This window comes from Diorhabda carinulata, chromosome X (assembly GCF_026250575.1).
Source record: "Diorhabda carinulata isolate Delta chromosome X, icDioCari1.1, whole genome shotgun sequence".
In the NCBI taxonomy this organism is placed as follows: Eukaryota; Metazoa; Arthropoda; class Insecta; order Coleoptera; family Chrysomelidae; genus Diorhabda; species Diorhabda carinulata.
Genome location: NC_079472.1, coordinates 28,484,119 through 28,501,720, shown reverse-complemented (window position 1 = coordinate 28,501,720; position 17,602 = coordinate 28,484,119). Strand labels below are relative to the sequence as shown.

Below are 17,602 nucleotides of genomic sequence, written 5' to 3'. Positions count from 1 at the left end.
TCTGGGCCCGTATGTTCATATTCCAGTTCTGTCTGTTGTTTTAGTTTCATCTGTATACCATTTAATGGCATTTCTTGTATTGTGTTTTGATCCCACTTACTTCTACTGCTTAGTATTAAGGTAAATGTTTTCCAAAGCTAAAAGATTCATCATCCTGAGGCATGTCCCATGTTTGGTCATTATTTAGGAACGTTTTTTCTTTGTTAACCCTAGATCACTGCCCCGTACGTGATGATTCGTCACACTTCTGTTGCAGTAAGAAAATGACATTAACTACAGCAGGTAATTAGCCTATTCAATAATACAAAATCTGAACATGTCAATTTAACAAACCAAAATTTTTTTGAGAAATATCCACTCTTTACATAATAAACTTAAAAACAATTAAATGAAACTTAAGAAAAAGAAACAAATCTCAGTAGATTAAGGCCGCTTGATGTGATGCAATACAACGTGCAATGCAATGCAAGACGCAATATTTCTTAATCAAAAACATGTGTAGATGAAGTTCAGCTGATTATTTCTTGCAAGATTTCGCATTTTATCGTCTTTGTGCCACTTTTATTATGTACAAGTTGCAATTTTAGAGAGAAATAAGTTTATTATCTACTGATTCAGTGTAACCTCTATATAACAAATCGGAGGGGACCAAGAAAATATTCGTTATATCAAGTAATTCGTTGAACTGATAGTTATGTTGAGGTTAGGTTGGTCTAAAATTAGTTGTAAAGAGGTAAAAAAAATATTTTTATCCACCTCAACATTACTTACTTATCTTGTTATAAAAAACAACTACTAATAAATGATAACACATTTTTATCTAAATACTGTATGTATTTTCTATTTAATAACAATTAGGTAGGCAACAAAGTTTTTTTCTTACATTAATAATCAAAATTAAATGCGGTAAAATCCGTTAGAGAAGGTACATATCTTGGTGGGTACATACATTATGTAGGTAATTTAATGTTAATTTCAAGGATTCGCACAATAAAAGTCACAAATTAAGGTAAAGAATCAACAATATGGTTATACATAGTAGCTTAATCTCAATTTTGTTGATCTTGATTAAAAGAAAAGTCATCAATAGTTATTTGTTTACCAGCGGTAAGATTTATCACACCCAAAGCGCAATCCAATTTCGTGATGGATTTGACTACATCGCTACTTAAATCTCCCTTTTTGAGAAACACAGATTTTATTATATTTAAATAATTATAAGCATCTTTCATTGTGAAGTTATGCTCATCAAGTAATAGTAACGAGCAGCAGTATTTACATTACTTTTACTTTCCATCCAACAACAGTGATTGTTTTACGAACAAAAGCGTGTCGAAACCTGTCGCGACATGAATCTCATACTATGAGATTAAGGGAAATTTATATAAAGGTTTTGGGTTGACAAAATTCGTTCGTTAATTAGAGATATTTATACTTTTTTTTGATAGTTGAAAATTCGTTATAAAGAGGTTGTTCGCAAAAAATGTTCGTAATGTAAAGGTATATTTTACATTGACCCTTATGGACAATTCAAGGGGATTACGAGGAATTTGTTAAATCGAGGAAGTCGTTATATTGAGGTTACACTGTATTACGTTTTATTTTACTTAGGAATTTTTTATATGTTTCTTCATCCATTCTCAACTAATTTTTCTATGTTTTCTTATCCAATTTTCCAGCTAAACTGTCCATCGGACTCTAAAAATAAAGGTAGCAGCAGATATAATTAGTGCTAGTGATGCTCTGACCACCTTTTTCTTGTTTACTTTACCTAGTTTTGTTTTCAAAGTGCCCACAAAATATTAAATAAAGTTTGAGGTTTCTTGCTTCTACTTATGGAATTTTGATTAGTGGCAACTATTATGCAATGACAAGTGGGATGCAATATTCGTCTATGTAATATTTTGGTCTTGCATGTTGTCTTGCATCATGTCAAGCGGCCTTTAGAAGCAAAGATCTTCACTTGGACACTATGGAACATTATCCTGTTGTTATTGAGTCCTGTGCTTCTAAAAAACAGCATCAGAAAAGGAGGAGGCTTTTGAAATTATGTAACGATGAAAAACAAATCTTTTAAGTGCACCTAAATTACCGAAACCACTAAGTAACAATTAATGAATTTAAATATCAAACTTAAATTAAAAAAAAAATGTTTTCTTTGTCAATAATGATCAGATTTTTATTATACCAATATGGTCGTCTTTAATCACGTACAGCATCTTAGTTGAAAAATTATGTAGTTTTAATTAGTTTCTACTTAAATATATATATTTAAAAATTATTTTACATGGCTATTTAATTTTGTTTTACAGTTTTTCCGATTTTTGGTACATTGTTTCGAACAGTATATTAAACTCAATGAGATACTCAAATATTGTTTTGACAAACAATTATCTAATTCCTTGAATAACATTAACGTTATCAATCAATGTGTTAATTTTTAGAAAAATGTCTACCATACAGATCCTCTTCATATATTTATTTTTAGATATCTATTCAATACAGATAATTTTTATCTGTTACTTGAATATAATGTAATATAAAAATTAAATAGTTGAATATTTATATATAACCAATTGTCTAATACAAGCATCTATCAAAATGTCTGATTGGTCTACTAAAAATTCCAGTAAAACACTAATTGTTTAAACATATTTTTTCTCACAACCTTTTTTGTTGAAGAGTTTTTTTTTTTCATTTTTGTGAAGAAAAATGACTTTTCCTGCCAATAAATATTTCAATAGAAAATGTATCAGAAAACCACGTAGACCAAGAAGCAGGAGTGGCAAGCCCAAAACCAATATAGTGCTCTCAAAAAAATTTTAGCACTAAAAAAATGATAATTGCGTAATTTAAAATTAAACATTTCCTACTACTCATACAACACAAAAAAATTTTTTATTATCTATGCAATCCTCCTGTAATACCTTGTTAAACAAGTCTGTAATGTCGACCAGATTAATAATCCATCTTCCGATTCACGCTGTTGCATTTTTAGGGCCATTTGAACAGATTAACAGTAATATACATAACTATTTCAAGAAGCAAACAAGGCGCAGGGTTCGTTTACTAGAACAGTCTTTGAATTTTTAGTGGCCATCATGCCATACACGGGAGAGCAACGCTCGTTTTGCGTGCGCGTGTATTTCGAAAATAATCGATCACTTATTCGAGTTCGACCATTGTATCGGTTACATTATCGCCTGCGCAGCATTGTAGAAGCTCCAAGCCATACAACAATTTTAGCTTGGATTCAGACATTCAATACTACTGGAAACATTATTGGCGAAATTCATCACAGCCGTCCAAGGACAGCAAGAACGTCAGGAAACATTCAGTCAGAAGCAGATTCTGTAAGCCGACACCCTCGACACAGCGTCAGTCTCAACTGGGATTATCAAGAGCCACAATTCACCGCATTATGCGATCTGATGTAAATGTAAAGGCCTAAAAAATTCAAATTGTGCAAGTTCTACATGAAAATGATTACGTTATAAGATTGAATTTTGTTAATGCAATGTTAGAGAGGTTCAACAACATGTTCCTCCGGCACATTTTCATTTGGATGGATACGTAAATCGCCAAAATTTTCATTTTATGGGAGAAAAGAATCCACAGACCTTAAATAAACGCCCGTTGCATAGCCCAAAGCTCACCGTTTGGGTCGCTATGTCGGTGAACTGCATTATTAAGTCCTACTTATAACAGAGGACATGCAGTCACTGTAACTTGACATGGTTCCAATAGGATGGGGCCACATATCACACCACTAACAACTCTTTAGCTGCATTGCACAAGTTGTTCCCAGAAAAAGTGATTTCAAGAAGAGGTGATATTGAATGGCCACTTCGGAGCACTGACTTGACCCTCCTGATTTTTTTTGTGGTGTTTTCTTAAGAGCGTGGCCTACGAGAATAATCCATGAAACAGATTTAAGAAACAATATTGAAGAAAAGATCAGGAGTATTCCTTGACGACTTCTTCAAAAAGTTTTTGAAAATGTACGCAAACGGTTTGAGGAGTCCCGTCAACGTGATGGCTGTCATCAAAAAATGTCGTGTTTAAAAAGTAACATTTTGTTTCGTATCTTTTAATTCTTACCAATAAATACATTTAAGTATAATGTATTTTTTTTCGAACTAAAGTAGTTGGGCCGTACTATAATTTAATTTATGTGATTTTGTGCAGTACGGAAGTTGTTTTTTAACTCAATAAATATAAATAGATTTTGTAAATAATCATACGAACAAAAGATTTAAAGAATTAAAAACGAAAGGTAGGTCATCACCAAAGATTGTTATACATAGAAAAAACTGTTGTTAGTAGAGAAAAAAGCTAGACAAGAAAATTTACTCAAGATATTTATGTCAAAAATAATTATATTTGTGGTTTTTGGTAACCAAACATGCATTATATTTGCATTTTAGACATTGCGAATTTTTTTTAATAAAACGACAAATAATGCAGGGAAGTCGATAAAATCAATGGAAATTGTGACACAGACGCAAAACTATTACAAGAAAAGTTTTTTTTTGAAACATTGTTGAACACATTACAATTTATACAAAGACCTGCCATTGTCAAAAAGAAATATACCTAATACCTATTATGAAATTTAGCAGAATTCCAAGTGAATAAATATTTTTTTCTATGTCCATTATAATATTCACGTATTTTTTCATTAATTTGCGGTCCATTTTTTCACGATTTTGCTTTAAAAAAAGTGCCGTAACGTGTCATTTTTTAACGCAATTATAAAATTGTTTTATCAAAATAGTGGGCTATGAATGCTTTCTTTTTCATGTCAATTCGTTTCTCCGATAAACTGTCACTTTTATTTCTTGATATTCGTTCAAGAAAATCCATTTTGTGTATAATTAAAAGGAGTTTATTATTATTATTATTATTATTATTATTATTATTAGTGATGGAGAGTGAAGAAAGTTTGAACTGCACACCAGAAGATGTTGTTGAATCGTCAACTGCAGTGACTATGAATCTTCTCCCCGAGAAATCCAGGGAGCAGTATTCAAAAGAATATAATTCTTTTATGGAGGGACGTACTAAAAAAGGCATAAACAGCTTCACACAAAGAGTATTTCTAGCTTACTTTGAAACTAAATCCAAAATGTGGAAAACTTCAACACTTTGGTCGACTTTTTCAAAACTGAAAAGCGTTCTAATGGTAAAAAACTACGTAGACATCAGTAAATACTCGAAATTCATTGCATATTAGAAAAATGAATCAGTTGGCTATAGACCCAAAGAATTTAAAACATTTGCCCGTGAAGAAATTAATAAATTTCTGTTGCAAGCTCTAGACGATCATTATCTCATGCATAAGGTATGACAGCAAAAAATTTTAATGTAAGCTTAGATATGATTTGTAACATCTTTCAGGTTGCTTTAATATTCGGAATCGCAGGAACTCTGTGAAGGGAGGGATTATATAAAATGAGGTGTAACGATATTAATAATACCGGAAATGTTTTAATTATCAAACTTCCTGATACAAAAACTCATGTTCAACGTCGATTTACTGTTATTGGTGAAATATCTGCCAATAGATTAAACTTTGTAAACATTTATAAAAAATATAAAAACCAACGACCAACCAATGTCAAAACAGATCATTTCTTTTTGCAGTATGGAAATGGAAAATGCAAAACCCAAGTTGTAGGTATCAATTCCTTTTCAAAAATTCCCTCGCTTATCGCAACATATTTGAATTTACCTAATCCAAAAAACTATATTGAGCATTCTGGTGGTGATATAATTCAACTGAAGAAGCACGACTTAATAGAAAACAAAATGGTTTCCGCAGTGAAAATTTTAACGGGAACAACTAGTTCGACTTCAAGCAACATTGTAAATGTTCACGATCTTATCAACAATCCAATAAGTACTAATACAACTATATTATACTTTGAACTCGTTAACTGATGCCAATTGAAGTACCAATAATAAAGTAACTTCTTCTTCACTTCAAATTAATAATGCTTACAGTTGTACTTTTAATATTACTATTACAAAATAAAAATTGATAAAAGTTTCGTCGAATTTTTTCAAGTCTACGGACGTAGAAACAATTTTGTATGAAACTCGTGAGTAAGTAACTTTATCACTGGAAGGAATAGCCGTCCTACCGTGAAAAAAAGTATTACTTTACTCACTTGTTGCATAAATAACTATTATGTGTCTTGTATATTCAATATCAATTTTCTATAAATTATGATTTAAAAATATTGTTATAATATTATTAATGAAACAATCCACGGTAATATTTCAAATTTTGATTTGGATGGAAAATTAGTTTTAGCAACAAAAATCTCGATTTATTAAAGAGTACTTAAGTTTTAAACTTATCATTGTCCCAGTTCATTAGTACTAAGCAGGCAACAAAGGAACGGAAAAGATAATTATTATTATTTTAGCAATTACAGTGTCTTGATAAGCTACTGAATGAGTTAATAAAAAAAATCGCGTGTTTTTCTATATTTGTACTACACGTTAAAAATTTGACTTCAATTTTATTTAGCCTTTAGTCAGTATATCAACAATGGTATAAACTGATTACTTTTAATGGCCATGCAAATGATATTAATATTTATAGAACTTGTTGAATGCAAACAGTCTTTGTTTCAAAAATTATTCACAGATAATATTCATTGTTTAATATTATAAACAAGTCGTTTAAAATATAATTCCAGTCACATTTTATATATACAACATCAATTTGATTATTGTTCTACAAAATTTCTATCCTTCATTTTATCAGTATGATGGTTGATAATAATTCGATAATCATCTTTTAACCCATCGAAACATACTACACTTTGTTCGATATACTTGTCTGTAATGACAATTGGTTGTCTGAATCAACTTAATAAAAATAAGTTGTGGGTTGCCTTGAGGACAACTTCATGATCTTATCTGGAATACCGAGCCCTTTTTAGTCGGAAGTCCTCTTCAATCATTTCATAGATCAGCTAGTCAATTCGTTCTCAGTCTTCCTATATTTTATGATCTAAAAAAGGAATTAAGTAATGTATCGATGTGCTTTTAACATCAGTACTCCGTAGGTCATACTTTCTTCTATTTATAAATATTAAGATTACTTTGTAGCATTTGATTTATCATATACCATCGATGATCATACACTATTTGACTTTTTCATAATGTTTAGCTGATTCGTCTTTTTTTGTGGTTTCTGTATCTCCCTTTATCATCATTTACCATTATACTATATATAAAAAGTAAAAACAAACTTAAAAATAACTAAATAAAGATACAAATAAAAGAAAATTTCAATATACAGAAGAAAACCACAATGAGTAACAAAATTATAGGTAATAGTAATAGGTAATAATTAGTATAGAAGTCCATAACAAAATTAAACCAGTATGCTGCATGTCCGGAATTAAATATTATTATTAGAATAGTCGTTTACAGAGTAGAAGGCACTTTCCAGTAAATATGCTCTCAAATTATTGCGGAATGCGGAAAAGGATAATATCGATTTGATTTCAATTGGCAAGTGATTGTGCATTTTTTTGCGTTGTAAAATATTGAGCCCTTAACTAATTTTGAACGTGCACTAAGTAGGTACAGGTCGTGCTTCGCGTTCCTTAACTGGAGCCGTGCAAAGATCTTTCTTAAATTGGAGAAGCGTGCTTACGAATTAGACAAACGAAGGAAGCATGAGTAAGAATTTTGAATCTTTTTAAGAAGTCCCTGTAGTGAGCCCTGCTGTTTGGTCCGAGTAAATATCAACAACTCTTATTTGAAGTTTAAAGATTCGCTCAAATTGAGTCGCATCATACGTACCCCAGAAGGGAAGGAAATATGGGAGATGCGACTCAATAAGGGCATAATAGACTGTTAAGGAGGTGGATAAGTTGAGTTCTTTGGAAACTGATCTCAGCGCAAAGCAGAAGAAACTTAATTTTTTAGATAAGGCTCAATATGTAACTCCCATTTCAAGAAATTGTCCACAACAAGCGCTAATAATTTTCAACGATTCAATGACGTCAATGGTGGTACTATTTAATGAAAAAGGCTGCAATGTATTTTTATTTGATAAAACTTTGGTTTTAGAAACGTTGAGACAGAAAATTTAAATCGCACCATGATTTAAGGATGATTAGGTCACTAGATATGGTCCTATGAAGTGCCGTAAGATCAAGGTTGCTCCAAGAGAAACTAGTGTCGTCTGAAAATAGACATATTTTACCACTGATGACTTGATAGGCAATGTCGTTTATGGACAGAAGAAATAAAATTATTTCAATAAATAAAACTGTTTAGAAAACAAGATTTTTTATCAATTACATTATTCAAAAAACCAGAAAGTTTTGTAAAGGTCACTAATCAACAATTCAGAGAGAATTGTCTCTGTAAATACAAAAAAAACAGCAAAAAGCACAAGATTATCAAAAATAAAAGAACCAAAAAAACTGAAGTAAACAATACAAAAATATAACCACGAAATGTTTTTCTCTGTATATTGGGCACTGCTGAATAGTTGATTCTAACTGACCACAAATTTTATGATGTACTGTAATACAACAAGTGATAATTACTTAACGACGTCAGAATAACAGTTTTCCAGTTCATAAAATTGTACATTTAATTCGAAAATTGGTGTGTCCGATATACAGATGGTTCGAAGAGAGCGCAATGAGCTGGATTGGACATTTTTGAACGAAAATGCAACCTCTCCACTACTGGGTAAATCACTCACTATTTTGTCGGGTAGCAATAAACAAATGTGCTTAGGAATTTTTGGATGTAAACCTCTCTCCGATATCCCAGCAGCCATTAAGGTCCTGAAGGCTATTCAGTGCACGTCCAAGCTAGCGTGGAAGTGTAAACATACTCTTAATTTAATAGCTTACAAATTAACTCTAATATAGGTAGCAGGGTATACCAGGCAATGAGGAGGTAAACAGCGTTACCAAAAAAGGTGCAAAGACTCCACAATTTAGATCAGAGTCCCTCATAAGATGTCACATCAATAAATAACTGAATGGATGGCTAAAGATTCAGATGGAGTTTTACTGGAGAAATACTCCAGGCTCAAGACAATCCAAAAGATTCATAACCATACCTGATAATAAGCGTGTTAAGTATCAAGTGTCAATTGTTAAGTACATCGAAGTTGTAGTACCAACACCTTGGGAAATGGGAAACAAAAACCCTTTGGCAGAAATCTACGGGTTTTTGAACAAGAACAGTGAGATGTTAAGTATTGTAGGTATATGTGCAGACTGGCTAAAAAGCATAAACGACTCCTCATACAAACTACAATCTAGTAGCATGCTAATAAATTCAACTTTTTTATATCTTGTAATAAAAAATGGTTTACGGAAAAATCCTTTATAAAAATTTACTCAATGAGTCTGAGGATTTTCAAGTTACAGCTTAGACGATCTTTACTTGGTTAAAGCAGGATTGTATTGTATTTTGAATTACCAAGTTTTTATTATGGTGTAATTTTTTTCCATACAGTTCCATACAGAGTGCGGATAACATGGGGATGAGGGCAGTTATTTCCAATTTTTTATGCATGTAAGTATATATGTATTCGATATGCAGGGTTCCCAACTTATCTCTTTATCTCTCTTTATCGATATCACCATCTTCGATTCATACACGTATTATAGTGTCATCAAAAATGTGATCTTATCCTACTCTTTATTCATATGGGTCTTGGTAGACGATAATATGAAATCAGTTATCCCAATGTCTTTTAGTGACGCCCAAAAATATAGTCCTAATCTAGCTTTTTAGCAGAAAAAATGAGGTTCAGAAATGAACAAATCCTTCTAGAGGTGAATCGGGACGATGGTCCGAAAATACAAAAGAACGTCTGGGACTAGGTTTTATCAAAATTATAATAAAGAAGACCTTGAAACGGTTTCGAGGAAGAAGAGGCCCTTCAAGATGTACAAGAGTTATATAATATGACAAGATCGACGCTACAAAGTCATGCTAAACAAATGCCAAAGAAACATGATGGGCAAACTTTTTGTTAGAAGGTGAGGAAAGTAGGCTAGTGCATACCCGTTGAAAAAAATTGATCAAAATTTAATAATAATATGCCTGCTGTTCAATAGGCGAATTTGTTTTGTTTGCATCATAAAGAATCACTCACTGAAAGACTGTGTGAAAATATTAAACGGGCTCAGGCAGCGAGGTTTCGGGAAATATTAGATAAATATTTTGATCACCTCCAAGTAAACTTACAAAATATTGAACCAGAATCCATCATCAACTATGATAAAACTTGCTTTGTAGATGATTCCGGATGGAAACAAGTCATTGTAAAAAGAAAGGGTAATCATTGGCGATAACTTATGTAGTCATCTGTCGCCCAGACTTATAGAATGGTTCGAAGAACCCATTCAATACAGCCACTTGAGGTCTCTATATTTGACCCAATGAAAGAGGTTTGTTGGTCAACTCTACAAAATTGGAAAAATGAATACAAGTGTTCTTTGCCGAAGGAGTATTTTCCGAGTTTAGTAAAACGTGCTACAGACAGATATGTAACTATTTTTCTGTAATTAATGAAAAAATAATGAATACATTGATTTTCCAAAAAAATATGTGTTTTATTATATTTAAAAATAAGTCTTAAAATGTTGTCCATTTAAACATTAATGGTTGTGGATTATAAAGGAATATTATCGTCTCGATTCACCCTATTTGACGGTAACTTTTAGTGAGCCGGTAATGATCATTCTGGTATGAAAGAAAACTTTATGTAAGTAGCAAATCATTCAATTGTCAATACACAATGAGGAATTTTAATGATGAATTATCTATTTTTAATTGACGTCAGATTTGTTTCAATTGTTTATGTTCACGTTATCAATTTTGTTTTATTTTTCAATTTGATGGAATGGTGATAACATTTTATTACTAGTAATATCATAATTGTTTAAAAAGTAATTAATTTATAATCATTATCGGTGTTAAGGTATTTATTATATTAAATATTCAATATCTTACTGTTTTATAATATTAAGTATCTACGTAACACGAACCATGATTTATTGTGATGCAAATGAAATAGTGAATGTAACTAATTGAAAAGTACTCAGTAGATGCTAACAACTGTTGAAATTGCAATTTGAGCAGACTAGTAAAACAAACCGCTTCTTCCGGTGTAGAAAAACGTTGACCTCGCAATTTATTTTTGTTCTGCGGTAATAAGAAATCAATGGGTGCCAAACAAGGACTGTATGGCGGATGACCTATCAATTGTGTGAGAGCTCGATTGGTTTCCCTGATTTTTTCGAACACTTCTGTTAAACAAAAGCTGGTGTACCTTTGAGAATTAGCCGTTATACGTTGCTCTAATGGAACGCTGGCGACATGTCCAATTATTCCGAAAAAACAGGCGACCAGTTGCTTCAAAGTGCTTCCAACTTTTATTAGATTTGGCTCGTCTTGAAAGACCCAGACACAATCGATTATTGTTTAGTTTCGGGTTCATATGCATAGATCTTATATATCTTGAAGCACCGTGATTGAATTTTTTCCTCATTTATTTCCACCTACCGACACGGACTTTTTTGATCGATTGTCATATTATGCGGTATCCAACGCGAACAAATATTTTTGACAGCCAAACTTTTATGCAATATTGAACGTATGCGAGTGGAACTAATGCTCAAGAATGCCTCAATCTCAAGGTATGCTCATGACGATCTTACAATATCGGTTCACGCACATCATCAATGTTTTCTGGCACTACAGACGATTTTGGATGACCTTCACAAAATTCATCTTGTAGCAAAATGCGAACACGATTGAATTTGGAAATTCAGCGAAACACGAAGGCTCGAGAAGGCTTTTGTTTCATCAACAAAAGTCGAAACGAGTTGATCGGCACACTGCTGGAGGGTTTAATATACGTCGAAAGTAGAATATCATCGCATGATCATTTTTGCGAATTAATTCCATTTTTGACCAAGGTGAATATTTCAAGTACATGTAGTTCACCATTAAAAATGTCAAACGGTAATTTCAGGTTTGGCATATTCAGTGTTACCATAAATAAAAACTTAAGTAGCAAGCCTGGTATTAATCAGATCTAAAATATTTTATGATACCATTGTCTATTGATGTAATTGAAGGACTCTTGTTAAGGCCTTTACAGTGCTTAAGATATATGTATAACTGGATCTGTTGTCCTTAAAAGATGGAAATAATCTTTTGTATTTTACCTTTAGCTTCAAATAATTGCAGTGAACAAATCTTTTTTGACACATTTCCCAATTTTTCATTTTTAAAATCTAGTCATTTCTTCTATCATCGATTCTTTTCGAATTTTATTTTTATTTATTTTTCGACAAAAAAGAATGGAAGCTATCGACGATTCTTTTATCCTTGAATTTGAATACACCATTTCGAATTAATGAAATGGAAATAATTTAATGATCAATTGAAATTAATGGGCAGAAAATCGTGCCTGATTAATTAAATTAAATTCTTAACAAAACTCAGTTTTTTATTCTAAAACAATCATATACAGAGAAAAAAATGTATTTCATGTTTTCAAATGAATTATGCTTTCAATTTTCTTTGAAAAAAATGGGAATTTAAGCCAGTGAGCCTTCCTTTCATAATCATGAATTACAATTAAGAACACAGGAGTAGTCGTTGCATGAGGACAACACTATAAACTCAGAAGCCAGAAACTAAGAATCGAATATCATAAATCCTTTCACACTACAAGTAGTATTCTAAAGAAGATATGATTTTGGCATTTTTGGCCTTGCCTCTGTGAACAGAAGCTATCACACACTAATGAAATACCTGAATAGCTGCTCATTAGTTAGTTCAAGCAAAGTATCCCTCTACAAAGTCTACTCCTAGTTCTTACTCACGGGTGGGAAACTTGACGATGACGAAGGGTATAGAGCAAAAGCACAAAAAAACAAACAGTGGGTTATTAAACAAGAACTTGCTTTTTTGTCCAAGGATATATACGGTCAATGCCAAATCAGCGTTAAGTTGGACTGATGAAAAGGAGATGCTCAAGTTCTTGAAATAAGGAATAGGTGGACAGCTGCCCGCCCAGTTCTAGTAATGGATAATAATTCTTTTAAATAAGGTATTTAAATGCATTTCGTGTACTCTTTTATATGTACGTATAATAGAGAAACTTACAGATTTCTTTTGTCCGAGTGGCTGTTTTAAACCTTTGGTATTATTATTTTCTACTGTGTTTATTTCACTATTTTCTACTTGTTCTATCACAGAGAATAATTTTTCGGCAGCCACAAATATTATGAGCCCTGTTAAAATTAACAGTCCACTGTTTGAGATATGGTGTCCATTATCTGAAAATTAAAAAGAGATATATAAACACGTGTGGTGATGTTAGTGTTGCAAAAATGGAGTTATTATTTTTTATTATGCATATCAGTTTTTAAGTAAAAAAAAGAAAATATATAGCAAGAGTTATAAACAGAAAAAATTGCTAACACATCACTCATTAAGTCATGTGACCAAGGAAAACAAATTTTTTGCTAAAAAGCGATTTTATTCATCAATGTAATCTTCTTCAAGAGCAATAGAATCATTCCAATGCTTCTCTAACTTCTCGATGCCGTGCTTTTAGAAAGATTTGACATATGCCTCAAAATAGGCTTCAGTTTCAACAATTGTTTTTCCATTTCTTATTGAAGAGCATATTTTGAAATCAGCGAATAGCTAGTAGTCACTGGGTGCCAGATCAAGACTATATAGTGGATGAGGAAGCAGTTGAAAGTGTAATTTGATCAATTTAACCTTCGTTTTCATCGACTTTTGAATCGGTGTATTGTCTTGGTGAAACAGCGTTTTTCCTTAATTTTTACGTTCGATATTGATTGTCCCTCTCTTTCGGAGATAGTCAGCAAATAATACTTCATGTGCGTACCAAAATACAAAAGCACTTTTTTGATGTTTTCTGGAATAACCACCTAACCAGAACGTTCACCATTTCTGAGCTTGTACAGTTATTTTTTTTAAGCAATGATAAATTAACACACGAAGTATTTTTGAGCCATTGTTTCGAAAATAACAAAAGTAGCTTCACTTGAATTGCTGTCACTTTTTTCTGACTAATCGAAATTTCATGAAATTTTAAACATAGTCATATGTATTCTTTTGAAAGCTGGTACATCATAAACGTCATATGGATTTGACAAGGGCAGCGCCATCTGAGTGTCAGCCAAACGACTTATTAAGTGATGTATTATATAGCAGGAGTTCTAAACAAAAAAATAGCTATTTTAAATTAGAAAAATGGCATTTTACTCAGTGCAAAGCACTAAGGGGGTATATTTTGGTACAAAATTTGTTGTTAATTACAGGATTAATTAATATGTTTCACATGTTTATATAAAAACTAAATATTAAGAATGATTGCTTCGGTGCAGTAGAATTCATTTCTTGAGTGCAAATCATATAGGAATAAGTGTGGTCATGGACTTAATTGGAAACTGAAGAGTTGTTTCATGTGTTTCAGTTAACGGAATGCATTCAGGTAGATCGAACAAGAAAGTAAATTCCTAACGAATACAACGGGAAAAATATGAATACGGTGATTATTAGATAAAGTTAAAGTTCAATAAACATGTAGTACGTAAAATGGCTTTGGTACTATGGGTAATTGATAACAAAAACTACACGGTAGTAATTTTAATACTCACCAAATTTTGTAACTGTATCATTAGCCCAAATTTCAGGCAAGGAATGAAGAAATACGTCTCCCAGAAGTCCGCCTACAGCAAAACTTAGCAGTGTTTTCAATTTATTCGCACTATCTGTAACAAATATACATATTGTTAGGTTTCATAAAATATGAGGAAGCTCTAATAGCCGTGTGAGATGGTGCTCCATTTGCTCACCAAATCGGCTTGGTTTCAAACCGGATAACATTTAAAAAGTGAAAATTCGGCTAGATAGCCCTTCAACATTTGGATCCGTCCTTAGTTCCTTCTATCTACGGTAAATGGAAAACACATGTTGAAGTGATAGTTCGCCTACTTATGATCATAAACGTGACACAAGATGAATTAGAAGAGAAACTTACGATTCCACGTGAAATAAATTATAAACAAAAACATGTATGGGGCGAAGTTAACCACGAATTTCTACGACGAATATTTATTTCAAAATAAACAAAACTGTGCGAAAAATGTTAATAGAGGATATATATAAAGACATTGGAGATTAAATGGATAGAACATTTTTAAACACATGTTTTTGTACATACGTGATCTGGCTATTAAATAACGATACTGCACGTCTAGAGGGCACCCTCGACGGGTAGGGTAAAAAACAAGTAGTGAGTTGGGTATCTAGATATCTTGTCTAGATAGTAGCAGTTTTAAAGGAACGTGTTTTTTTCTCGTACCGAAAACCAAGTGTGACGAAAGACAGGAGCAATGTATCAATCTCAAACTTCTCGTTAAATTGAAATAAACTTCGGCAGAGTGCTATAAATTGTTGCAAGCGGTCTATGGGGACAATTTTTTATCTCGTGTGCCTGTTTTTGAGTGGTGTAAGCGCTTTAGTGAGGGCCGAGGGAGCACTGAAGATGATTAGCGCCCAGATCGCCCTGTGACTGTTTCCAATCCGGAAACCATGTCCAAAATCAACCCAAGTGCAAGGAATTATTACACATGACAAAAGTCTGTGCGAAGTAGGACCTAACCTAACCTAACCAGACCTTGTATTTCAGGATTCTGAATCAAAGACCTAAAAGATAAAAAAAAATTATTCAACTGTTACAATGTTCACATAATTAAAGAATAAAGAACCAAAAATTATGATGTAAGTATTTCTGAATCAAAAAAATTCATAAAGTTCACGTTTGAGCGCGGACGCGCATCTTTCGTTTTTAAATTGGAGCCACTAATTTTGTGATACTGTTTAGACCATTGTGAAAAGGCTTCTTAATAAGTAATCTATTAACAAAAAATTTTGATGCAAGTATGTTTCATAACGCCAAAACTAATTCATAAAGTTTACATTTGAGCACTGAGGAGCATTGTTCGTTTTGAAATCGAAGCCCCAAAATTTTTTCAACTTTATTTCAATTGAAAAGGCAATTGCATATAGAATAAATCTTTTTATTCAATGGTGTGGGTTATCTGCCACAAAAATTAGATGTCTAGGGAAATTCCACACAGGATAGTGCGAAAGGCCAAAATGCACATTTTAAAAAATACGAATCAAGACATTTTCGATGACAAATCTACGTAGATACTCAGTATCTACTTCTCAAGGGTGAGGAAGATAGAATCTAAATATGAATTTGCTCAAATTTATAATTTCCCAAAATTTGGATACAGAATGTAGATAGTAGTAAGTTATCCCATTGATGTTGAATGTGTATACAGAAAAATAATTACAACACAATTTTTTGTTGATAGGTTCCTTATTTAGTATCCTTCGAAAATTTGAAAAAATTTCGGAGATTCGATTTCAAAACGAGCGTCAGTGCTCAACCGTTAAGTTGATTTTTTTGGTCGTTATAAAAAATACCACACAATTTTTTGTTAATAGGCTCCTTATTGAATGATCTTTGCAATAGTTGAAAAAAACTTGCAAAAATTCTGGGACTTCGATTTCAAAACGAACGATGCTCGACAGGGCTCGAACGTAAAGCTTATGAATTTTTGTGGCATTATAAAAAATACTTACATGACAATTTTCAGTCAGTTGTTTTCTAATTAGGTGAACTTGGTAATAATTGAATAATTCCTTTTTATTTTCTGGATCTTCGGTTCACAATCGTGAAATATGTACGAGGACTGTTCATACGCTACGCGGGCATGCGCTGTAAGCGACTGCGAAGATCTCGCACTACACACTCCGCCATTGTTGGCGTTCAGATGTCAGTCGGCGTTGTGCTACAGCCACGTAAATATGTCCGCCATTATTGATATTGCCGCCAAGTGTGAATTGCGAGTGTGATTCGTTTTCTATAGGCCGAAGGCAGTGCTGCAGAAATCCATCGAAGAATGAGTCGTGTGTATGGGAAAATGGTGTCGAAAGTTTAAAGATGGCCGTACTGATTTTCATGATGAAGAGGGCCAAGGACGCAATTCTGTCGTTTCAGATGACCTGATTCAACGAGTTGACAGAAAACCCCACATTCATCATTACTACTTTGTCTACGGAATTTCCGAAAGTTTTAAGGTCTGTTTTGTACTCTACTTGAATTCATTGGCGGCAACTTTCTTTAACAGGGTATTGAAAAGCTTGTCCACAGATATGACAAATGTCTCAATATCTTTGGTCATTATGTCGAAAAGTAACTGTAAGTGTACCAATCTTTTGGTAACATAATTATTGTTTCATACGAACTTGTCTTTTATTTATAGTCAATTGGAGGTTGAAAAGAAAAGGCACTCGCACCTACAATACGTATTTAAAATTTTTTTATTCACTTAATCCTCATTTTTTAGAAATAAAATTCTATAGTCTATTATAATGTGTCTCCTCTATTAACATTATTTCACCAAAATTCAGTTTATTCAGAAATATGCGTGGATAACTTCACACGTGTGTATGAGGAGTACTTCGATGCGTC

At 32.5% G+C, this 17,602-nt stretch overlaps 1 protein-coding gene across 1 annotated transcript in view; it reads right to left on the bottom strand.

Annotated features, from left to right (window-relative positions):
* The window catches only part of LOC130900620 (zinc transporter ZIP13 homolog), a 37,017-nt gene that overhangs the window by 3,570 nt on the left and 15,845 nt on the right, over positions 1-17,602 (bottom strand). Inside the window, exons 2-3 of the mRNA XM_057811340.1 lie at positions 14,712-14,825; positions 13,183-13,355 (exon numbers count right to left, since the gene is read on the bottom strand). Coding sequence (XP_057667323.1) covers positions 13,183-13,355; positions 14,712-14,825 — 287 coding nt within the window. The remainder of the gene's footprint in view (positions 1-13,182; positions 13,356-14,711; positions 14,826-17,602) is intronic.